Genomic DNA, 25,210 nt, shown 5'->3' on the forward strand with positions numbered 1-25,210 from the left:
ACACTTTAACCTAAAAATAAGAGAACTTATTCAGGTGTATGTTGTTTCGTAATATAGGGGATTTAGAAAACATTAATTACAAATAATTAAACAAAATATTAAGTAAGTAGGGTCAATGTATGCAGAAGTTATCTTTTACTATTGAAAATGGTAAACTTCAATTCTATTGTTAAATATTTAAAAATTGCTGTACAACACGTGAGCATTAGTCAGTGACACAAGTTGGTAAAATTGATAGTGTTGAGGTTCTGTTTAGGTCCACTCAAAATGCTCTATAAAAAAGAAAATGAAAACGTGTACATATTAATCAGGCTAAAACGACTGTTGTCATCAAGGGAAAAAGAACCCGAATCACAAGAAACGGAATTGCGTTACTTTTTATTTCGTACATTGAATCAATGTTATTGCACCTATAATCTACAATTATGTTCAATTATATTGTTATACTTAGGAAATAAAGAATCAGTCAAGATTTAGAATAAATGAAAACTTGCTTATGGTATGGAAAATGTAAATTGTATAATTAAAACCTTAAGAATAAATTGGAAAATAACCCAATAAAATATGCAGAATTTTGCATTCAATATCTTAATAATAATTTACATACGTTTGCCATTTAAAGAACTGTTCATTCAAATGAAACTATCAATCAATGAAACGAAATGTCGATTCATGCGGTAGTTGAGAGTTGCGACATTGCAGAAAAAATACATAACCTGCGTTAGCGGGTAATGTAAGAATCATCAAAGAAAGCATTCCATTGTTTATATTTACACCTTTCTTTTAATAAATTAATAAATTGATTGTAAAAAGTAAGTGAAATTTCCTAAATTACTGTTAGCTAAAGAAACAGTCGGTCTCATATGGGAATTTGAGTCTGTCATAATCATGATTATTTCGTGCAGTCCTTGATTTTTCTTTGGTCGCTGTAGGATTCGACCAATCGATAAACGGGACGTGTAGACTTCAGTCCTGTCAGTTTCTACAGAGCTACGAATTACAATAAGTTTCCGTTAGAAACAGAGGGGATTACACTCGGTAGATGTAAATATTATTATAAATTTTCTACCAAATATACATATTCATTCATGGTGAATATCTGTCAGCCTTAACCCATGTCGACAGTGTTTATACTACATGTCCGCTTAAAACTTAAATGCGTTGAAATATTCGTCAAGTTCAATTTCAAAAATTAAAATTCATGGAACTCGTGTACAGAGCAGTTTTAGAGTTTAAAGATTTTGTCGACAGGACGTGAATTCCAACCACGACCACAAGAAGTCTAAAACGGTAACCTACCGTGTTCGATAAACACGCACAGACAGAACCTAACCAAACAGGGATGCTTGAAACCCAAACCTCTGTACAAACAATATGTCAGAGAGAGAGAGAGAGAGAGAGAGAGAGAGAGAGAGCCTTTAGAACCTTTATGAAAGCAATATACCGCGATTTCATTCATATCTGTCGGCATCAAATTTCGCGGTTTTAAAGAAAATCAGTTTCAAAGATACGTAAATGAGCATCCCAGATGATCTTAATCAAAATACAATATGCATCATAAATTGCACTTTAACCTATCAAGTTATTAGGATCGACTCGTCAACAAGATCAACGAAAATTGCTTTTTAAAAATAAGGACACCACAGTAATTTATTCGATATCGATGTAGTGACTTCCAACAAATTTTTATGTGCAAAAATTTCTTACATGTGGGAATGTTAAAGTTCTTATATTGCAGTTCTACAGCAGAGGAACTTCATATATAAAAACCTTAAAAAAGACGTAAATTCATGACGCGGCAATGTCACGTATATATCATGCTATATTTACATTATCCAGTGTCTTTGTCTGTGATAACACTACGTATCGATTTTGTACTATATAACCCATAATACAAATGACGCCAAATTGAGGCGCCGGCGGGGTTTGCTTATTTATATTTAAAGATTTAATCGTACGATGGCCTAAAATTATATAAATATAAGTAATAAGGAATCATTCTTTGAATATTATGAGGTGATAATTTCGGTCGGGGCGTGTTCAAATCTATCATAAAGCCCTTCGGGCTTTATTGGATTTGATACGCCCCGACCAAAATTATCACTTCATAATACTCAAAGAATGATTCCTTATTCCTTATATAAACATCAATACCTTGTTAAGCAAAATTGAATCAAAATTTTACTTCAAATTAGAATATTTATATGGAAAAAATTGATGTATCATTTTATACAATACAGCGCCAGTGTGAAACGCGGTGTGACATTTTACTTCTGTGTGACATTACTTTTGGATCAACCCTTGTACAAACGTAAACGGTGAACGTGTAAAATAAACTTATATTTAAACAATACATTTCTTATTCCTCGATATAGTTTGGTGACATTGACAACAGTTGGCTGTACGGACCAACACCATACTTCTACCTTACTTTATCTTTGATGCGGTGGGTTTTTTTTTCTCACTTAACTCAATAACCGTAAATTTCTTTTTTTTTAAAGGTAACATGCATTGCAAAGAAAAAATCTGATGATGCAATTATCAGAGAAATGAAAGAATTAAAGAGAATGATTACTAAAAAAGTAAATGTCCAAGGGTAGATTTTATATGCACGTGATCATGAAATACTCGTTAGGCAATATGTATATATAAGCTTACTAGAGCAATGGAATTGTGGAAATGTCTGGAATTATATGGACATATAGCATGTAAAATAACGTTGAGAAGACTTAGAGAACAATATATTTTCTTTATCGCCTGACTCTCAAGTTCATCTGTGGATATCAAAGTCTACAGATTATTCAGAATTCCATTTAAAATGGGTTTAAAATTCAAAATAGATAAAACAAATGTTTAACTTACATTATTACTATAAGTACTAGGTTTATTCTAATCATTTACATACATATGAATAAAAGCACAATCATTTACATATAAAATTATATAAATACTTCTCAGGCGTTATCAAATATTGTTTTAAAAGAAGTTTACCTGCATCTTATTGCAATGAACATGAACTAACAAAGTTCTTGTCCAAAGAAAAAAGCGTCGTTGGTGACCCACGGGTGATTCACATCGATTCTCTCCATCATGAACTTGTAGACTCAAAACCATGGTTTGCGACGATGAGTTGTAAATAGTATACTTGGTGCCATAGTAAAGTAACTCTCAAACACAACTTTTTAGTTTAAAAGTGTTGCAGTTTTCCACAAATTATCAACATTCCTCGTTTAATTTTTGATGCTGAATTAAATCAAACAATCATTTACTTACCTTAGGAATGCAATATAATCTTACAAAGCTAAGATTCTATTAAGAACATCCATGGTATATACAGTAGTTCTTTAATTTTATAAAAGCCAATCCTTATTTTATCCTTAAAGTACAAAGTATGAAAACCGAATGGCATACATTTTCAAGACAAGTGACTATATTCTATATTTCAGATAGACTTTGTACCTCAATGCCTTGTAAGCATTCCATTATGTAATCATAGTAATAGTAAAACCAAATTGGAACAGAAATTTAACTTCCGAAATCTAAACCGTTTGATGTTGACTCGCTAACCAATGTGTAAAACAAGAGAAAACCTGACATTTGTCGCACGTTATGCACTAATGTCTCATATTTCCGGTTGTCTAGAGCACGCAGGGTTCGCTATAAAAGACCCTGTGCAATTGGTCAATTCGTCACTGAACCATCGAGCTTCCATCAGTACAACATCGAACCCGACTCAAATTCAAGGTAAGAGAATGTTATCAAGTTACAGAGAGAAAAAATCTTTTAAAAAGATAAAAAATGGCAAAAAATACCAGACTGACTGCATATTCTGATTTTTTATACAGTAATTTTACTCACTTAATTCAATAACCGTAAAAACCTTATATATTTTGTGTTTCAGATGTTTTGAATATAGCATGCATTGCAAATGTAACACTTTTTTTAAAATTACAGATGACTTTCTCGTATCTGGTCTGTTTGGCTCTTATTGTTTCTGCAAATGCAGCCGCTTACGGAAAGCGTCCATCTCCAAATATGGGTAATTCGATGGAACCAATGATGGACATGGGAATCGCAGGAAACGAAATGAACACCGCAATTGCCATGAACGTCGGTAATAACATGAACGCCGCAAATGCCATGAATGCCGCAAATGCTATGAACGCTGGGAATAACATGAACGCCGTTAATGCCATGAACGCCGGCATTAACATGAACGCCGCTAATGCCATGAACGCCGTCAATGCCATGAACGCCGTAAATGCCATGAACGCCGGTAATAACATGAACACCGGAAATAACATGAACATGCCAATGAACGATGTATATCCTATTTTTAACGGCAACAATGGTATGAACAATGCAATGAACACTGGTAATGCAATGAACGCCGTTAATGTCATGAACACAGGTAACAACATGAACGCCGCTAATGCCATGAACGCCGGTAATAACATGAACGCCGCTAATGCAATGAACGCCGTCAATATGATGAACGCAGTTAATGCCATGAACGCCGGTAATAACATGAACGCTGCAAATGCCATGAACGCCGGTAATAACATGAACGCCGTCAATATGATGAACGCAGTTAATGCCATGAACGCCGGTAATAACATGAACGCTGCAAATGCCATGAACGCCGGTAATAACATGAACACCGGAAATAACATGAACATGCCAATGAACGATGTTTATCCTACTACGAACGCAAATAATGGTATGAACAATGCAATGAACTCTGGAAATGCCATTAACACCGGTAATAACATGAACGCCGCTAATGCAATGAATGCCGTCAATGTCATGAACGCCGTTAATGCCATGAACGCCGGTAATAACATGAATGCCGCAAATGCCATGAACACCGGTAATAACATGAACACTGCTAATATGATTAACATGCCAATGAACGATGTTTATCCTGCTGTAAACGGCAACAATGGTATGAACAATGCAATGAACGCTGGTAATGCAATGAATGCAGCAATGAACGCAGTTCATGCCATGAACGCTGCCAATGTCATGAACACCGGTAATAACATGAACGTCGCTAATGCCATGAACGCAGGTAATAACATGAACACTGCTAATGTGATGAACATGCCAATGAACGATGTTTATCCTGCTGTAAACGGCAACAATGGTATGAACAATGCAATGAACACCGGAAATGTCAATAACGCCGGAAATAACATGAACGCCGCTAATGCTATGAACATGCCAATGAATGCTGCCAATAATGTAAATGTTTTAATGAACGCCGTCAATGCAATGAACAACGGTAATGGTATGAACATGCCAATGAACGTCCCAATGAACAACGCTAATGCAATGGACATGATGGTCATGGAAATGGTCAATGGAATAAACATGAACTCCAATAACATGGTAAACAATGCCAATGCTATGGGAAATAACAAGGGAACTGAAATGGTTCCAATTAATATGCCAATTGATTTGCCCTATCCCGAACCAGAGGTGATGGTGCCCAACAACAACAACAACAACAACAACAACGAAGCAATTAACGCCCCAATAAATATGGCTAATAATATGCCAAACAACGGTAACAACATGAATGTTGCTAATGCCATGAACATGATGAACGCTGATCCCATGAACAACAACGCCAACAACGCTAACGCCATGAACATGGCTAATGTTATGGAGATGATGAACGCTGTTCCCATCAACAACAAAGCCAACAACGCTAACGCTATGAACATGGCTAATGTTATGGAGATGATGAACGCTGCCCCCACGAACAATAACGCCAACAATGCTAACGCCATGAACATGGCTAATGTTATGGAGATGATGAACGCTGCACCCATGAACAACAACGCCAACAACGCTAACGCCATGAACATGGCTAATGTGATGAACATGATGAACGCTGCCCCTATGAACAGCAATGCCAACAACGCTAACACCATGAACAAGGGCAATAATGTCATGATGCCCAAAAAATATGTAAGTGTTCCTTACATTCACACAATTAATGATATAAAGCTTTATTTTTATTTACAGTTTCACCAATATAGACAATCCAATTTTTTCTTTCAGTAAAACGGTTACCTAAAACAGATCAGGAAACGATTTTGTACCAGTACGTAAACAAACGTTTTATTGTGTACAACAAATTTGATAAATTTCTTTTAAACAGCAAATCCTTATGCTTTACAAAAATCAATTTTCTAATTATGATTTTCTATAAAATTTTGTAGGACAGAAGGTGTTTATTTTCTTCCTTCGTTTTCCATGTGGAGCTGTGTGAAAATCGTCAACGATTCAGGACCTGTAACATAGAAATGAAAATAAAATTCAAATCATTATTTATTCTTTCGTCTTAGTTTATAAAATAAAATGTGTTCATAGTAATTCACATACCTAGTATGTAGCATACTTGTAACTTTTATGAAAAAAAAAAGATAGATAGATAGATAGATAGATAGATAGATAGATATATATATATATATATATATATATATATATATATATATATATATATATATATATATATATATATATATATATATATATATATATATATATATATATATATATATATATACTAAGTATATAAAAGCAAGTCGAATGAAAATTCGCACTTTTAATTCTGCATCTCAAGTATATAAAATTATAGTGTTGTTTTTCCTTAGTTAACCTTTATTTCTAATATTAAGGATGTTTTACAGTAATTCTACACAGGTTTTTTAAAAGGTTTTAATCCACATAATCCTGAAGATTATACAATTATACTGCTCATTTTTTCAAAGCATAACATCTGACCTATTCTGATAAAGTAAAATCAAACTACGACTTATATAAATTTTCTTATTTAAAGATATACAACAATTGCATGAATTAATTCAAAAATAAAATCGTGAAGCTAAAGCATGAACTTTCCAATTCTTTAATGTTTTCAGCATGAATCCAATACCGTCTGATAAAGGCTGAAAAGTCCGCCTTATTCAATAAAAAAATACAAATCATATTAGATATGACGGCAAAGCCTTGAGCAAAAATAAACATGGTAAGCGACTTTCCTTTCAACCTCTTTCCCTTTCCTTTGCCTTGGTCTTAAAACCACGTAGGAAGTTAATTATAAACAATAACCCAAGAAATCGTCAGAGCAACGTTTTGATTGCAAAACGTAAGCCGAAAATTCCCGAGCACGAGTTCGAGATCATGGGCTATTTTTAGTCAGCCTCTGTAGCTATGAGGGAGCTTGCAGGGTTTATCTTGGCGATCATTGATCTAGTATTTGTTTATTAGTTGAGGCAAGGATGGAAGGAACTTTCTTCTTTTCCTCCTTCCTCGTTTCGCTCGTTCCAGCTTTAACAGAATAATTTCATATTGCGGTTTGTTGGAACATATTATTGGTCGTTTTTTTTTTCTCCAATGGCTCGAGTAGAATCAGCGGAGGTTGACCGTGATTTCAATGATGTGGACATTGAGAGCATTCTTGCACGGGTGGAGAGGCGAGGGCCACTCAGACTGGCCAGGAAGCGGTCCTTGTATAGAGGTAAGTTTGCTGTAAACAAAACGCCTTCTCAAGGTCAAAGATGACAGGTGCTTCGTAATTCGCGATTTTTAAAAAAAAATGTTGTGTTGATAGCTGCGTGAGTGAAATGTATAACTCGGTGATTTAGCCAAAAACTATAAGAAATTCGTTTCAAATGCAACCGATTTACTCAGACTAATGAATTTTATGTCCGATCGAAAGAAATCGGGCAAATGGTAACGTGGTTTGAATAGCATCAATCGGGACGCATAAAAGTCAATAAATCCCATTTTTTTTTAACATTTTCCCCATCTGCCTATAAGTTGGAGCTTTCTGGATTTATTTATTTATTTTCCAGCTGGTAGCAGGTGTTATTTGGTTGTAAGTTTTTTCTATATACCCTCGATAAATAGTATATACTGCGCATACTAATTAGAAATACAGGTGTACATATGTACAACCTATTTACCATTACCGAAATCTTTTTTTTAAATTTATTATCGCTAAAATGTTTTCCTTATTTCGTTTGGCATGCAGTATTCTGGATTAAGCACGCCGATAGATCATCTCAGAGTATAGCTAATCCTCGGAGAGCTCTTTATCTCCGAAATCAGAAACCGAAAGATGACTAGTCACGCAAGGGCTCTTGTACAGTACCGTCGCGTTGAAGGCATAGCTATATACAAATATCCCATTAAACGACAGTGAGACAGGGCTTCGGAATCTTAATATTGGTATGTGATCATAACAGACCCCCCCCCCCCCCCCCCCACTACATCATGACTCTGATGTTCTATCATGCAGAAAACGTCTTGGTTCGATGAAGCTTAGAACGGAACAGCAGCGTGCCATAGGGAATTTCTTACATAATATGGATGCATGTCCTCACTCAATAGAGTTTGCTCTATAATCGACGTTTGAAATTGTAAAACACAAACCTATAGAGCATCTCCAATTGTAGCCTTTGATGTTAAGTGAATACGATGTTTCGACTTATCCGGGATCAAGATTTCCGGAGGATTAAGAAATATCATGTCTAACAGAAGATCGTTAAACATACCTCGGTATAAAATGACATACTTTTTTCCAACACTAACCTTATTTTGCGAACTCTCTAACAACCTGTAGACAAAATACAAAGCAGCTTTTTAGGTGCAAATCGTTGTAAAACATCATAACTAATTACCGTATCCACTCACTACAAACTCCTTTCACGCCCTACATTAATTACGTACACTTAGAATTTTAACAGATGCGGCGAATTAAATCATTACCTATTCCCTTCTACTCTTCAACTTCGGTGTTTGCATAGACTATAATGTACATGGCTACATGCTGGGTTCAAGGTTTTATTTTGTCTTCAGATAAACTTGCAATACTGTGATAACAGTTAAACCTCATACTTTAAACAGGTCTGCACACATGTTTTAGATCCTTTGATTGTTGCCTATTGAATAGACATATCAGTTTTTTGTTTAAGAGGATCTGGAACAAGGGATAAAAAAAAACCCAGATATCTCAAAAAAGCCAAGGTAGTGAACAATATTTTTATGGCCCCACATTTTGCCAGCTTCCTTGTGTTGAAGAAAAGAAGAAATTTGTTCATTTCTTAGTACATTAACTTTATTCTGACTCTATATATCATATATTTCAGTATCTGATAATTACCTGTAAGAAATAGTGTAACAAGCATCGTTTGAAATTATAACTCATTTCTTTTTATATGTGAATTCCAGCACCCGAATTCGTCAAACGGCTAGCACAGGAAATAACAGTTGATGAAGGAGCAACAGTGTGTTTTGATTGCAAAGTGGTTGCATTTCCGAACCCGACCATAACTTGGACCAAAGACGGCGAGACCTTACCCGATGATACCCGATATCTGGCGGAAACTGTCGACAACGGTGAATACTCGTTGAAAATAAGCGATGTCACGAAAAAAGACGAAGCAGCGTACCGATGTCGAGCGGAGAATGTCGAAGGTTCGTCCTCGAGTACGATTTATTTAGCAGTCAAAGGTATTAGAACTTTTTCCCCTTTAGATCTTACGGTCCGCTTTTGCTTGCCTTTGGTGTGCGGATGCATTTTTTTGTGGTACGTATGGCCTTTTTCTGCTTCGCAATTTCCCCCAAAGAGAGCATCAGGATGTTAGCTTGAGACAAAGCATTTAAAATTCATATTTTAGCCCGTCAATAGACGTAACTTATTTCTTGAGATTAAAACAGGAAATGTATACAACCAGTTCTGAAATGGTTTCAAAAATTTTTTTTCCGTTTACTCTTGAAAAAAAAAAGGAAACAATTCGTTAATAACATCCTCGATCAGTTCTTGTGATATTAGAAGTAAACTCTTAAGATGATATTTTCTCATTAAAAAAGGTTCACATACATATATAGATTTGATGAAACGCTATTGAATCGAATAATCCTTGACACAATTAATTCATAAGCAACGGACACGCGTTGAGAGAGCTGGGTGGCTTCGTTTTTTTTTTTAGTATGTTTTCATGCATATTCCCTTGAAAGGATATCAAATACATGGACATACTATACATATATGAAACGCTTGCTAAGTATTCAAATCACAAAAAATCACAAGGTACTTTTGAAATTAAATAGCCTACTATGTTCTTAAACACATGGTCATTCTTGAAATTGAAAACATATAGAATCAATATTATTTAATGATTAAAATACTTGTTTTATCTTTATGACCATTTTTACCCCCCCCCCCCAAAAAAGGAGAAAATAATATACTTAGAATCATCAAGTGAATAGAAATCGCCTCCAATTAAAGCCAAGTCATATTTTGTGAAAGAGTAGCATGTAATCGTCAGATATTTAATATACGTTGTTATTAGTACAATGATTTTAAGGTCTTTTTTTTCTTCCCGATACTTTTGGTGATTAACAAAATAATACGACAGTGTCATGCAAGCGATAGATTCTTCAGTGTTGTTCTGTCCTGCTGCATTCGATGAGTTGTGTACTTGCTTTTGTTGCCAGGGGTAGGGAATGATTGTATTGCATGCTCAATGCAACGTTGCTTTCAAGAAACGTTTTTTGGAAATGATTGAAAAGGCTTTTTTCCTAATCATTGCATTTTACTATAAAGTTGTGTGTGTTAACGTGATTGAGACTACTTGATGTTTAATTATAGGCTGATGTGTATAGCATTGCCGTGAGACTGGTATTAACTAACAAGTTTTTAATATGTCATATGTTTTACAATATCACTATGTCGCATTAAATGTACTATTACATGAAGATATGTTTAGCTAAATCGTAATATTTAAACTGAAGAGAATAGAAATCAATGGTTATAGAAAACACAGATTTAAGTGTACAACTAATCCATGCATTTGGCAGTTCATTCTAAGAACATGTTAATTAAAAAAAATAAGCTCTTCAGCGGAACCATTTCGTTGCCAAGACACCTCTCGGTAGACATCGTACACCAGAACAACCGCCTGTTGGAAAATGATAAAAATAAACAATTCTTAACCCCGAGATTCATGCAGCATTAAGAACAAAAAACAAACCAGGAGCCCTATCACTTCGACCGGTTGCAACATATGGATGCCATCGGTGCAGTGTCATAAATTTGCAGATCATTACTGATCGAACGACAGCTCATTTGGAATAGCTGCCAAAGCGAAAGCCGTGTCGATAATTCTATTACAATTTACTGCAAATAACGGCATCGTTTTTGCAGAGGTTAGATTGTTCTCCATAGCTCGCGGAAGCAAACGTTCATTCCTTTTTTTTCACTGTAAGTGGTTGCTCATTGCTAACATGTAGGTATTCCACAAGCATTGGTCTTGACCATGCAATGGACTGGCGCTCATCTATCCATTGTTTCTCTTGCCTCCGTATTCCGAAGACATTCGCCTTTGCTATGTGAATTTTTTTTTGCTAAAAACTCAGTTAAGTAAAAACGACTTTCTTCTTCTATCAGAGGGTTTTTGCATAAATTAGGTGAATTTTACATGAATATAAAGAAAAATACACACACAAGCTGTTTTTCTTTAATTGCATCAAAGACATGATTTAGATTTAGAGAATAGGCACTAATGAGAGAATAAAACCCAGATATCCGGCTTTCTCACTTTATAAACAGTTCTCTTTATCATTAGATAATAGAACTCTTTGATCTACACGTACATGTATGTGCTAATCTTTGATGAAAAAGTCGTTAAACTCTATACAATTACTCCACAGTCAACGAGCACATCCTTTATTTTTACTGATAAACTACAAAATACTATTTACTCAATTCATCTTCATCATAACGAATGTTAATTAGAACATGTTTATAAAGAAAGTTGTTAGGAAGAATATTGATTGATTGTGTGAGAGAGAGAGAGAGAGAGAGAGAGAGAGAGAGAGAGAGAGAGAGATGCTTGTCATTCGGTATGTTCCGACGTAGTCAAGCGTACTCTCAGTATGTTAGCTATGAAGCAGAATCGTTTAGAATAGATCGTGGCATGTGATTAGGTAGTGAAGTATCATGAAATGGCTATATTACAATAAAACATATAAAAAACAGTCATGACTTTGACCGGTATTACACAGAAATAGCTTGTTGCTTAAGTATATTTTATTAATAACAGAATAATTATTTTGAGTAAATCCGATTTGGGTGTAACCAGATGAAATAGTATCCATGTAATACCGGTATCATCCATTATTACTATTAATACATCTTTATGTTATAACTAGTATTATCTTTCATTGTAAAATTATCATATATTAATAATACATGTGTGATATTATCATTAAGTATTAATATTTTAGTGTATTTATCATTATCAATACGTGTACAGCGATACCAATAGAAGAAACTGTATTTTATATCAAGTAGAGAATTAATAAATTGCTTGCGAAATTGGCAAAATGAATTAAAAATAAAAGGCGAAGTAATGTGTTTGACTGATCTATAAATGAACTTTAAAAAATTATATAACCTAATAGAAAAAGAAACTCAAATGAAAAAAAGCCCAAAAAACAATGCGATATTTCATACTTTATATGTAATTATTATCAGTAGTTATAACCGTGAAAACGAAAGCCTTGAAAACACAAAGTCACTGTAAATAAAATCACTTCAAACAGAATATTTCATGAAAATATCACCCTAATAATATAGCCATATACTAGTATATTTTACCATTTCTCTCAATTGATATCGAAATCTTTCTCTTAAGGTATAACAATAAATTGCGAAAATATACAAACAAGAAAACTACATTAGTCCCCCCCTTTCTTCACCTACAAGAATTGTAGCCACCATGACCTAGTTAAATGATCGTTACGGTCGATGTGTGGTGATGTCTTCGTCACCTTTGTCGAAGTCAGACAAGAAAACGTCCTATGGTTTCTGCAAAAAAACATTGTTAATGACACGAACACTCGATACAACACGAATCTGGCTAAAACACTTCCGACATCATATGACGTCATTTGGCCTTGAAAATTGAGAGCTCATGTTTTGTCTATACAAGTACAGTTCAATGTTGTTAACGTTTCCCTCCAGATTGCAGGACATTAATTTCTTTAAAGATAAACAAAGTGCTACTTAGAAAAACACATTAACATTAGTACATTTTTTTTCATATTTGAGAATGATATAGATTTGGAAATTTGTGTATATCAAATTTAGGAAAATAGCTTGATCTTTGTAAAAATAGGAACAAATGGATTATATTTAACTGGAATAAATCGTTTTTTGGAAAAAAAAGTCTTTGTTATCATAAAAATATACATGTCGACATGATATTAAAATTCCATTTGTATGTACAAAAATCAATGAAAATCTTGCAGCCATCAAAAAGGAGAAATCGAAGAAACAGACAAATGGGTTTTTACCACATTCGCAAACGTTTCCGGTCATCAAAGAGGAAGTGGAAAAAGAGGAGGAGGAAGCCGAGTTCTTCCGGATCCAGCCGGATTCACCTTTGACCTCACTGTACTGTGGAACAAGATGGAAGAACCGGACCTGGCCAGACTTTCTCTATGAACAGGCTTTTGCTGTGAATTATTACGGTATATATGAAATAGCTTTATAGCTTTATCACACAGAGTGACGCTTTCTAATTTAGAATATAGCTATTAATCTGAAGGCACTAGATTACCATTAGATTGTATTTTTTTTTCTATAAAGTCACTTTTAATCACCACTTTTTGAAACGTCTTTAAGCAGTTGTTGACCTAGCACTGGTGTTCCATCTCGGTAAAAATAACAACAGTAGTTCTAACAGTAGATCTCTTGGCTTGTGTTTCTCTCTACATAAAACAGCTTGGACATGCCCTTTCTCTGTCTTTGGCTCGAGACTCACGATCTTTTCTGTTACAGCGCATGTTATATATATAGTGCGAACCAAACTGAAAGCCAAGTTTTAGGCCAGAATCCCCCCAATGCGGTATGTTTGACACCACACGGAACACGCATCATGGGTTTATGTACAATGCCTGCTGCTGTTACTGCCGCCGAGCTTTTCCAAGCATCCGGGATATTGCAATTCTTGAAGTTCTTTAGACCCCTTGTATAAACAGAATGTCTAATAAACTGAAGGCTCATTTATTAAGCTTTTGTTTGCAGGAAAGCAGGTCATATTGGTTCATGTTTCTGTCATATGCTGCAGGTTTCACTTTATTATACAAGTTTGCGTGTTCTCTCTCTCTCTCTCTCTCTTTAATATTTTTACAGTGTAACAAATACATGTATATCCAAGGATAACAAAAGCAACTGATTTGACACATGAATGAAATTGACAAGTACAGCTATGAATAACCAAAACTCAAAATGTGCATACATTGTATAAATTGAATATTGTCTTAAATATCAGTGCCTAAAAATTATATCCTTGGGTGTATATGTAATTTTTTTCATATATATAGCATTCGATGGCTGAATATGCTCCAAGTAAATATATCAGTGACTTGACTTTCAGCGCTATGATTTTTTTTTTCGATCCGTAACAATTTTATTTCTACTAATTCGGCATACTAAGCCACATATGTATCATTTTCAGTTTCACTAACCGCACTGAGGATTATGCAATCTGACATATTGGATCGCAGGGATTGCATAGCCAGCTTTCTTATAACAGCGCATGCTAACCCTTTATCTAGCTAAGATGGTGGCATCGCATTTCTGTTGCCAGATAATTTTGACACATTTATTTGAAGGAGTGGTATTACAAGCTGTAGAAAAGATAACAATCAGTATAAAGAGATTTCAATATACATTTATTGTGCACTTTATTCTTCTCAAAAGTGACAAGAAGGTCTGTCAATTTCTGAAAGTCACGTTTTGTATTTACGCAGATGACGACTTTGAAGCTATGGATATCGACGAAGATGACGTGTTTTTACCAGGAAATTACATACATTGTACTTTCCCAATTCATCTCCATGATAACAGTGACTCGGACTCAGAAATGGAAAATATTATAAAACAAAATCTCATATTTGAGAATAGAAACTTCTCGCCTCATGAGAGACCTGTGGGCGCATGCGCAAATGAACGCGATATCAATGCGAACACTTGCACTAATTCGTGCTCGTCGCAAACTGTGAAACAGAACGGTGACGTAGCACATCCAATGAACTCTTTGAGGAAAAGACCCTGTGCATCAGTTACTAGGGAATTCTGTCGACACGCTGTTTGTACAGACAATATCACACAAGCAGATGAGAGTGGTAGCGTGCGGGCGATTCTTGGGGAAGTTCCAGGAATGAGCATCGCAATATTTGTACTTCTTATTTCGGGATACACGTTCATGGCGTTAAAATTGAGCTTAAATCCAGGGACGTTTGTCTGTATTGAGTTGTTTGTCGAGTTTTTAATCTTAATATTGCGTTTATTGTTAGATTGACAATGAATGGGTTTTTTAAGCGAAGCAGAGCAGAAAAGTTAGATAGATTGCTCTCAGTGCATTTCAGCATCACAGGTTAGCATTCATTCCAATACTTATAAGTCGCCTACCCTATTATAGGCTTTCATTATTTACAGTCGAAATTGGGGATTCGCTTATTTACCTCTTTTTAAAAAAAACCAAGTATACGATGGAATCAGACCATTTTTATTTGTTCAGATTACAGTATGTATATTAAGCATTTATAGTTAATCCTTTAAGAGATGTCACTGTTTAAAAATATTTATTTCTATATTGAAGAAATGAATTGGAAATTGATACTAAACTTTAGTCTTTACGTTGATCTCTACATAAAGATGTCAATTCTATTTGGTTACATTGAAAGCCTACAATTGAAGTGTAGTGAAAATTTTGTATATGTGAATATAGTTGTGGAAATATGATATTTGCAGTATTAAATGCAATAATAGACTTAACATATAGGGCAGCTGCAAGTAACACTGAGTAACGTTTGGAACAATTGCCAAATGTTGGAAAGGCGTCCGTTCATTCTAAACGTATAAGGAGATGTGTGCGGATGTGGATTTTGTAGTCAGCGTTCAACTCTACAATACACAGTTGTTCAGAATTACATGTACATATAAGTTGCGTTTACATATTTATTGTTGAATATAGATTAAAGAGTTTGAATTATTTTGTAAACAGTCGTTTCTATTTTTTCCCGCCAAGTCAATCAACACGAGTCCGTTTCCTTATCTTCGCTAAGCCAAGGGTGACCATTCACTGTGTTTCTCTATGCATAATATTTCTCTATTTCTACAACACCATGGATCGTCACCCTTGGCTAGCGAATATGGTTTCCGTATAAAATTGACATTATAGCGCTTGAAAATATTTATTTTCCGTCCAAGATTGCAACAAATACTGTAAACTTAATCTGGTGGTAGTGATATTTTAGCGCCTTAGGCGCTGAATCTCGTCCGTTAAGGTAATTATATTTACATCAATTGAGTATTATCTCTCTATTTTTTTTTTAAAGAAATCGATTGTGCTCATGCAGTTACTGACAAAACTGAACCACAATACAACCAATTATAACATGTTTTAAGTCAATTTTTCCATTTGGTGCATATTTACATGCCTTATACTTTTAAAAACTGCCCTCAAACACATTTCTTAACTGTGTTTGGTTGGATTAAATTTGTTAATTGAAGTACCTTTCAATAATAAGTTTACACTGTACCTGTGTTTTATAATTTATACATGTAATTTAGTATTGATTATGTATGGCAGCTTATTTTCTGTTAAATCGAAACATAAACAACGTTGAAAACATGGACAGTAAGGATTGACCTCACACTTTAAAGTTGTAACATTATAATTACTCTATAAAGAATTGACTGTTTTCCTCTTCACAACGTGCTTATCTTATCAGCAAATATCAATAATTTTACTTTTAACAAAGATACTATAATAATATCAGATTCATATATCATAAGCTCAAAGAAAAATAACTCTGTCCATGTTATATTACTACTAAGATGATTCTATGGAAAAATGTATTTTCTTACTAAAACAGCATCCTATTCAAAGACCAAAGTCCATGGATGCTCTTTATATGTTCATATAAAACATTTCACCACACTTCTTTTCAAAATCAAATTTATTTTGGATTTCTGAAGAAAAAATAACATATAAACTCGACTTCCTCAGCCAAATGTATGTATATGAGAGAGAAACAAACCATTTGGTTCCCAATCAGATGAATAGAACTAAGAAACTATTTATGTTTACAAACTTGTTTGCATATCACTATTAATAAATGGACATGATTAATGAAAAAGTGTCATGTACATATCTGGTATCATTTGTCCCTTCCCATATATTAAATCATAAATTGAAATCTTAAAGATCTTTTGAAAAATTCACGTAAATGTCACTAGAGATTAAATATCATAATATCACAAAAAATACATATTTTTCTCTATTAAAGCTCTACAACTATGAAATTATTAACATATCCTTTAGATCTACTTTAACCCTTTGAAAATAATGAACTTGTTTAAAGGCACTGCATATATGCAGAGTATCAATGACATCCAAATAGCTTTGATCTATAATACAGTTGCCAAGTCAAAACTTTGACTTATATACAGTTAAACACGGTTATAGCGAACACGCTTATAATGAATTGACGCTTACAGCGAAGTGAATTTCATTCCCCAAGTCTCTATTTCGTGTTGTAAACTTGACAGATATAACGAATTACGCTTATAACGAAGTTAAATTCCCTGTCCCTGGGATTTCGTTATAAGCGTGTTTTACTGTACATGTACTAATTGTCACACTGTAATACTTTGCTGATTTTCATGAGTATGCAATAGTCAGATACCCACAAAGATATATCTTGTTAAAAGTCAATGGAAGGAGAAAAAGATGAAAATAGATACATGATTTCATATAAAACATTTGCTTTTCAGTATCTTGCTTGATATATCCACATATCAGTACCCAAAATAAACCTCTTGTAAATTAATTATTTACAAAGTGCATGTGTTTGAAATGCACAAAAACAATTCATTTACAAAAATAAAACAATAATTTAACCATAATAAATATATTTTAGTCAGTAGAGAATTTTATGAATACATGTAAAATGCAAATATGACGGTGCTGTGCTTAAAAAACAATCCTGATATTTTTTTTTCTATGAAAAAAAACCCCTTCATTTTATCATCAGTGTGAAAAAAAATAAAAAATATAAAAAGAGAAATATATATGGTAACTTTTAAGAGATCTATTTTTGTATGCACAGTAAAGTGAATAAATGAAGTGTTTTAGTCAAAATTCATGGAGGAATGTAAAGAATTCTATGAAGATTACTATATTTGAAACAAAGATTACTAAATGATATTTGGCAAAGCATTTTCTTAATTGTAGTACTGTACATGTATATGAGGACCCCAATGCAATTGTTTAATAAACTTGATATGATGTCATCAGTACATATATAGATATATATAAATCTTAAATATTGCATATTTTGAATTAGCAAAAGCTGCATCCTAAGTCTTATTTCAAACATCTCATGTATATACAGAATAACCCCCCAAAACACAAAATGGATTTCACGGCCTCATTCTGTAATGTCTTCGGACGACACGAATTCCTTGCTCTGAGTGCTCCGTCTTGGGCGGGGCATTTTTCTGACTCGTTCGCTGACCTTTGTAACTTTGGGTTGAATTTTCGGTGCTTTTTCCTCCTCAGCTGCTGCCTGGGGTTGTGAGTGACCGTCACTTTCTCCTGAATAATTATCCTGTTCGTTTACGTCCCGACTCTCGTTTTCAAACTCAATGCACACTCCACTGTCTGAGTCGTTTTTTGCGGTGCGAACACGAGTAACACTATCACTGTTTAATACTGACAAATCCTCCCCCTCCTCCTCATAACCCTCCTCTACATCAGAGTTGGACAGGGAGGCTGCGTTGGCAAAGATCATCTGGACAGGGGAGGCATTATCATCAGACCTACTCCTCTTGGCATCAGGCATGGAATCTTTTTTAGCCATGTCCAATAACTGAGTGAAACATTCACTCTTTCGCTTTAGTACCTCCTTCTTTTGTTCATATTCTTTTACTTTCCTCTGCAAATCTGAAACAACATTCAAAATCATTTTTTTTAGAGTGTAACTGTAGAAGTTCAAAAAAATAAATAAAAATAAAACGAAACAAGAGCTCAAATAAAATTGTAGACAATTTTTATAAAAATGTATTTTGATATTTATAATTTCAATTGAATTTTTTCAATTCAAAAACAAAGAGGAGAAAACTCTTTATCATGTACCTTCCATTTCTCTGTCGAGTCGAAGTCTTTGTCTCTCCATATCAATTTGATGAGCTTCCAGTTTGTATTTTAATTTAGACATAAGTCCTAACTGTTTCACAATCACAGATATTGCTCGAGTATCTAGAAAACAGAACATAGTCTATAAATTCCATAACTTTATAATTCAAAGCAAGTTCCAAATCAAATAAACTTAACACAGCTGATACATGCACAAATGCAGAAAATTTTTCCATGGGGAAATGGGTTAGATGGATATTTAAGTTCACTGGAGGGGGACCAAGGCATATTTTTGGTAATTTCATTATGTAAATTTAAGAAATTTGAATTTTTCAAGAGAGAGGGGTGGGAAAGGGGAATCCGGACCCTCCCCCCTCTAGATCCAGGCATACTGATGGATGTAATATCCTACCTTCAAAAGGAACCATTCGTCTGACCATTCTGTTTTTAAGGACATCGAGTGATGCCTTGATTTCTCTGAAAAACTCATCCACCAATCCCAATTCCACAATCCCCTTCCAAAGCATTCTATCTTCTACAATATAAAAAGAGCGCTTTATACAGCAATAGTGCTAGAGGACTAAAATGACATACAATTTTTTTTTGCCACACATGCACTTCTTACTTAGAAACCCTTCATTCCATCATAGTTAATCAGTTAATTAGAAATAAGACAATCTTATGTTCACATGATTCATTAAATTAAATTAAATTAAAAATCTAATCTGATTATCAGATATTCAAAATACCTCATTCAGTAATCTTGACAAACTTAAACTTTTTATATATATTCTCAGAATTTCTACAAGTAATTAAAATACCAATGTGCCAAAAAAAGACATACAACTGAAAAACAATAAATCCAATGCAAAACAATAAGAATAAAATGGGGTGAAATTTTTTTTTCTTTACCTGGTTGCTCTTTTTCTGTAATTTACCACCAAATGTATGCAATATTACAATATATCTGTACTGCTTATGCTCAACTTTCCGAAAGACAATTTTAATCCATTGGTCAATTCTTACCCTCATCCGTAGTGTCCCCCTGAAAGTCAGGGTAGGCCACAGGGGACCTGATATTGAGGGTAGACTGGATATTTTTCTGTGCCTGGTTCATGTTCTCGATCATTTGGATTTGGAGTTGTTCCAAGTCTGGCTTAATATCCTCCTGCTCCTCTGAGACGTCTTCATCCCACGGAACTCCGTCACCACCTGAAACACTCTGAATAAAAAAGAAAGATTTTTATTGTTTACCCATAAATTTCCTCCTTTGTCTTAATTTTACAGAGTGTGGTCACATCATTCAGCTTACTAACATCACATTGGAAACTACAATGTCATACAAAACGAGCAATGTTTGATTTTTAAATGCTTGAAAAGAGTTCCTTTAAAATGTTATTTTATAGGCAAGAAGCTGTACAATTAAAACTAAACTAAACTGACAGTTTTGTTATTATTATACAATTATTGACTGGGTATGAGGGCAAAATATTATTTGTACACCTGAAGACACAAATGTTGCCAGAGGGCAAAAGCCGAGGGCAACATGTCTGTCTTGTTGGACTTTTTGTTGGTAATCTTGAGCTATACATGGAAGAATATTAATAAGTTAATAACAATAACTTATAAAAGAAGGAACGAGGTGAAAACTGTTGGCAGATACACACCTGAATTTTCATGGTTCCGTTTTCTGCTGTAGTGGTCAGTAGGGTGACTGGGGGTTGGTAGCTGGTGGGGGGAGGGTTGACGACGATGGCGTCTGGGCGCATCGCTGTTCTGGCCTGGCACCTCCCTGTACACATTTTCTCATGATTCCAAAACGTTAAATGTCCTGCATCTATGTGTTTCCTTTAAAAGATTAGAAGAGAAATTCCATCATATGAAGAAACTTTCCTCACAATTTCACTTGAAAATTTCAAAAAATTTTGTAGAAAATATGACTGAAGTCTCTACCTGACTTGAACACCATTTATCCTTACGGCATTTTTCCAGTCCTTTAACCTCGCCTTTTCACCCATGTACATGAATTTCTTTGGAGTGACAAAACTTTGGTCTTCTAGCTCGATGCATTCTCTGTGTATTCCAGGACAGGTGAACAATTCTCTGTGTAGCCTTCCCCTCAAGTTCCCACAAGACACATCTAGTATCTTAGCATCTGGCAGCTTTTTACCAAAAAACAAAAACAATAATAGCCAAAAAAAAAAAAGACATTTAATAGTGGGGAAATTTTTTAACTCCATTGGTTTGCGAGAAGATTTCCAAAAATCTTTCTTGAAAGTATTTTAAAATCTAATGTGATTAAACACAGTTAATAATTTCAGTGTGAAGACTTTACATATATCATCTGCAATTACAGTCACCATAGCACCTCCATAGGGAGAGAAGCATGGGTGGGTCACATATATCTCATAAAATTATCAACTACACACTATAGAAAAAATGCCAACTATTATCTCACATTTCAGAAAAAAAATAAGCGCCGCTCATACATATAAGGCATTTTTTTTAAAACTATATACATGCAATACCAATTAAAAATGAAATATTTACAATAACTTACTGGTACTAGCTTTGATTCCCTTCGAGGGGAAATGATGGATCTAGTGAAGGTTTCCATGTCTGTTATACCTACATAAAAGATTAACAGATGTAGTTGGAAAGGAGAAGAAATGAGCATCTAAAAAATGTCAGAACATATATAAGGGTGGTCAGGGAATCTAATCTGGGACATGAGCAGCTCTAACCAGGAGCTCTACCAATGAGCTACTCAGGCCGATATCCACCATCCACATATAGCTTCAACTACCACACAGATAATACTTAAGCTTCTCTACAAATTTTTCTAAATATTTGTATAATTTTAGTTTTTAAAGTGCTGTAATTAACCAAAAAAAAAAAAATCAAACACAATAGCTAGGGCCTAAAATATAAATGTTTACTTTCATTTTGCTGTTTTGTGGTTCTCCATTAAGTTAAAAATATCTTAAATATATAAATACATTAATAATGATATATATGTCAAAACAGTTGAACAGTGTTGACCAGTATCTAGTAAATAATTGCTAAAAAAAATTCAAAGACATGTCTGAGTTAATTAATTAATTAAATATTATAGTATTATATGCCATGAACACTTTCAACCAATAATTAACAAAATTGCTAGCCTGGATTTTCGCTAAAATTAATTTTCACAATGATGAAATGATACATTTTTATTACAAACACATAGGGAACTAATCATCTGTCACATTTTAATGCAACGGTAAACAATGGTAAACTGGTTGGGAAATTTGCAGTATACATCAGCTGTTTCTTACATTTAGTTAATTCAAAGACGTATTAAAAAGTTTATTCTTTAATGCACATTTTTTCACGTACTAAAAGTACACAAGTTGTTGGCAGTCAAGCGTTAATTATTCATTTTGAGTTATTGATTTACTTCCTGTTGGGGTAAACAAAATCCCAAAACAGACATATTTACCGCCGGTATACACAAATAACGATTGACTAAACCTACGTCATGTACCTTAACTTACATTTAAATCTGGATTTCAACGGTTTTGGACACAAACACCATGAAAAACGTCACAAAATGGAGAGCGAATTCTTTGTCAAAGATGGACGTCTCCACTTGTCGTGATTTGCACGCTCTTCTCTGACGTTACCCTACGTTACTTGGCATAACACGTAATCACGTGGGACCGCGAGAGGTCACGAGAGTGGGGGAACAACGGAAGTGTCAGTGATGTAAACATTGCCGATATGCAGCGGAAAGTTATATATTGAGACAGATCTCGCACATAGTAAGAATCATGTGAATAATGCATAAAGATATACACTCGCCATAGCGATTTTAAAGGTTTTAAATGAAGCGTTAGACATTTAACGTGCTTTCTGATATCCGTTCGAAATATCTCTGTTATTTTTTTCACGCCCACATCATTGATTGGTGCTTTCTTCCAAAAGAAGAGACGCATTGATCAATAAAGTATCTGTTAAAGACTATGCTCGAATAATTTCAATTTGTTTTCATTAGAGAATGATGATAATTTTGCAGAACTTCATATAAGGAAGTGGAAAATAGTTGGGTAAAAAAAATGGCAACAGAATCAAATTTGACTCCCCCAGCTCCATTAGATCTGGGAAGAATGGAAATGGAGGCCAAAGAAACTGCTAAAAAACACATAGCAAATTTACTTCAGGTACATGTATGACTATATATTGCATTTTATAACTGATTTTGACATTTACAAATACATTGATTTGATAGGATTATATAGGTCTGGTACAATAACTAAAAATAGTCAGCTACATAGATTGTTAAACCTGTATACTATAAAGTTCACATCTTTCACATTCATATAAAAAGAGTGAAAATCATATAATTTTGTTATTAAAACCATATGTTTTGGTCTAAGAGGGAATTTACACTTAATTCTTCCTGTTATTGAAATAACTTTTGTCATATCTTGGCAGATATGTGCCCCATGATTCATCTGATATATAGGTGATTGGATCACTCAAAGTTTTCAGTATAATAGAGTTAACTATTTAGAAGCCTTACATCAGTTCATGCATTCCCTAACTTCATTGTTTTATTCACTGCAAAATAATTCATGCATAATATACTTGAATAATATTAAATAAGATACTGTATTACAGTGTTAACAATATCATAGTTATTTTGATAAACATTTCTTACTTTGAAATTTGAACACTGCTACAAATGTATTTGGTCACAGAGTTAAGTTGTGTTTAATACTAGTTCAAAGAATACATACATATAATTATATATTCATATATTATATTATTATATTTAGTCTGGTTCATTCATTATTTGACTTAATTGTTGGCTGTATATAAACACATTTTTAAATCAAAATTCAAACTAATTAAAATACAAGTTGGAAAATATTCAGTTGTAAATATATATTATATAAATTATGGGCAGATAGAATGGTTAAATGATGTAAATTCTGTAGAAAATTCTTTCATTTTGCTTTATTTTTTCCTGTAGAGCATTTTTTCTGGTTTTGATACAGAAAGTACATATAAGTCATTCTTTTTAATCATTTTTGCAATAAAACTGTAGTATATGTGTCTAATATTTGATTTTTTTTTTCACAGAGACCTGAGCAATTGGAAAGAGTGGACCAATATAAAAGAAGAATCTCTCGTAAAAAGGTGAAGCTCATAAAAAAAAATGCAAACTACATGTACTTCTGTTTAAGAATAACATTTATTTTACTTTATATTAGATAGTTTTGTAATAACATGTAAAACAGAAACATGAATGTGTCAGGTGATAATGAATAAGAGTTATCTCCCTTAAAATGCATTCACGAGCACACAAAATCTTATAGAATTCAATTAATCAGAAATGATTTACATTATACTTTTATTTGATAAAATTAATTTGAAGGCTTCAGTTGACACAATGTTGAAGACAGCTGTGCAGTCTCAGCTGGATGGGGTGAGAACTGGTTTGAACCAGTTACAGAGTGCTCTTCAAGATGTGTATGAAATCAAACAGAGGTAAGGGCCACCTCGTCTTAACCTTAAAGGCCAAACATTTTACATACGCCCCCTTTTTTTTACCTGTACAAACTTCAAAATGATGCTGCTTGTCAATCAAGTTTGAAACCATATAGCACCCAGTTTGATTGATGTGATTGTCAGAGCGTGATCTGACCAGGTTCGTGAAATTCTTTTACCAGCAAATTAAGAACGTTATCTTTGATATCTTCCGTTACGTAATTTAAATTTTTTAACATTATTGAAATTGATTATGAAAATTTATCACTTAGTAATGAAAATTACACAATTTAAGTTTGAATTTTCATAACCTAATAAATTCCACAAAGATGAAAATTATTAGCTACTAAAGATTTATTGGACTTTGATGTATGAGCTAGTTGGGACTTCATCATAATTGTACATAACATGGCTGTCTTTAGATTCAATCTACATTCTTACTG

General features: G+C 33.8%; 4 protein-coding genes across 7 annotated transcripts in view; 3 read left to right on the forward strand and 1 right to left on the reverse strand.

Moving 5' to 3' along the window:
• The first annotated feature begins 3,689 nt into the window (after positions 1-3,689).
• Positions 3,690-6,338, forward strand: LOC128190324 (homeobox-like protein HDP1). Its single transcript, XM_052862348.1, has 4 exons — positions 3,690-3,744; positions 3,955-5,976; positions 6,070-6,112; positions 6,231-6,338. Exons 2-3 carry the CDS (start codon positions 3,955-3,957, stop codon positions 6,070-6,072), a joined length of 2,025 nt encoding a protein of 674 aa, XP_052718308.1. The 5' UTR covers positions 3,690-3,744; the 3' UTR covers positions 6,073-6,112; positions 6,231-6,338.
• Positions 6,339-7,169: 831 nt separating this feature from the next.
• LOC128166892 (uncharacterized) lies at positions 7,170-16,083 on the forward strand. Of its 2 annotated transcripts, none has more exons than XM_052832355.1 (4): positions 7,170-7,531; positions 9,247-9,492; positions 13,333-13,554; positions 14,839-16,083. In XM_052832355.1, the coding sequence occupies exons 1-4, from the start codon at positions 7,408-7,410 to the stop codon at positions 15,387-15,389; spliced, it is 1,143 nt and encodes a 380-aa protein (XP_052688315.1). In that variant the 5' UTR covers positions 7,170-7,407; the 3' UTR covers positions 15,390-16,083. The 2 variants fall into 2 exon arrangements, with proteins under 2 accessions (XP_052688315.1, XP_052688308.1); XM_052832348.1 differs by having other exon boundaries at positions 7,174-7,531; positions 9,247-9,528.
• A 951-nt stretch (positions 16,084-17,034) lies between these two features.
• Positions 17,035-22,903, reverse strand: LOC128173231 (glucocorticoid modulatory element-binding protein 1-like). The gene is made up of 8 exons (XM_052838953.1): positions 22,769-22,903; positions 21,793-21,860; positions 21,186-21,394; positions 20,900-21,080; positions 20,259-20,454; positions 19,645-19,767; positions 19,233-19,355; positions 17,035-19,040 (listed from the first exon to the last, which is right to left on the reverse strand). The coding sequence occupies exons 2-8, from the start codon at positions 21,847-21,849 to the stop codon at positions 18,526-18,528; spliced, it is 1,404 nt and encodes a 467-aa protein (XP_052694913.1). The 5' UTR covers positions 21,850-21,860; positions 22,769-22,903; the 3' UTR covers positions 17,035-18,525.
• Positions 22,904-22,907: 4 nt separating this feature from the next.
• The window catches only part of LOC128173208 (exocyst complex component 3-like), a 38,666-nt gene continuing 36,363 nt past the window's right edge, over positions 22,908-25,210 (forward strand). For all 3 annotated transcript variants that reach the window (XM_052838937.1, XM_052838931.1, XM_052838943.1), the window contains exons 1-4: positions 22,908-23,035; positions 23,290-23,434; positions 24,360-24,416; positions 24,655-24,767. In XM_052838937.1, coding sequence (XP_052694897.1) covers positions 23,330-23,434; positions 24,360-24,416; positions 24,655-24,767 — 275 coding nt within the window. In that variant the 5' untranslated portion in view covers positions 22,908-23,035; positions 23,290-23,329. The remainder of the gene's footprint in view (positions 23,036-23,289; positions 23,435-24,359; positions 24,417-24,654; positions 24,768-25,210) is intronic.

The sequence above is a fragment of the Crassostrea angulata genome, chromosome 1, assembly GCF_025612915.1.
Source record: "Crassostrea angulata isolate pt1a10 chromosome 1, ASM2561291v2, whole genome shotgun sequence".
Taxonomy (NCBI): domain Eukaryota; kingdom Metazoa; phylum Mollusca; class Bivalvia; order Ostreida; family Ostreidae; genus Magallana; species Magallana angulata.

Bases quoted from the DNA above. Each gene is read 5' to 3' on its own strand.
- LOC128190324 (XM_052862348.1), top strand. From the start codon at position 3,955: ATGACTTTCTCGTATCTGGTCTGTTTGGCTCTTATTGTTTCTGCAAAT.
- LOC128173231 (XM_052838953.1), bottom strand. From the start codon at position 21,849: ATGGAAACCTTCACTAGATCCATCATTTCCCCTCGAAGGGAATCAAAG. The intron at 19,768-20,258 runs GTAAGAATTGAC...TTTATATTGTAG, and splicing joins GGGGGACACTACGGATGAGG to AAGATAGAATGCTTTGGAAG. The intron at 19,356-19,644 runs GTAGGATATTAC...TCTGTTTTCTAG, and splicing joins ACGAATGGTTCCTTTTGAAG to ATACTCGAGCAATATCTGTG.
- LOC128166892 (XM_052832348.1), top strand. From the start codon at position 7,408: ATGGCTCGAGTAGAATCAGCGGAGGTTGACCGTGATTTCAATGATGTG. The intron at 9,529-13,332 runs GTATTAGAACTT...AAAATCTTGCAG, and splicing joins GATTTATTTAGCAGTCAAAG to CCATCAAAAAGGAGAAATCG. The intron at 13,555-14,838 runs GTATATATGAAA...GTATTTACGCAG, and splicing joins TTTTGCTGTGAATTATTACG to ATGACGACTTTGAAGCTATG.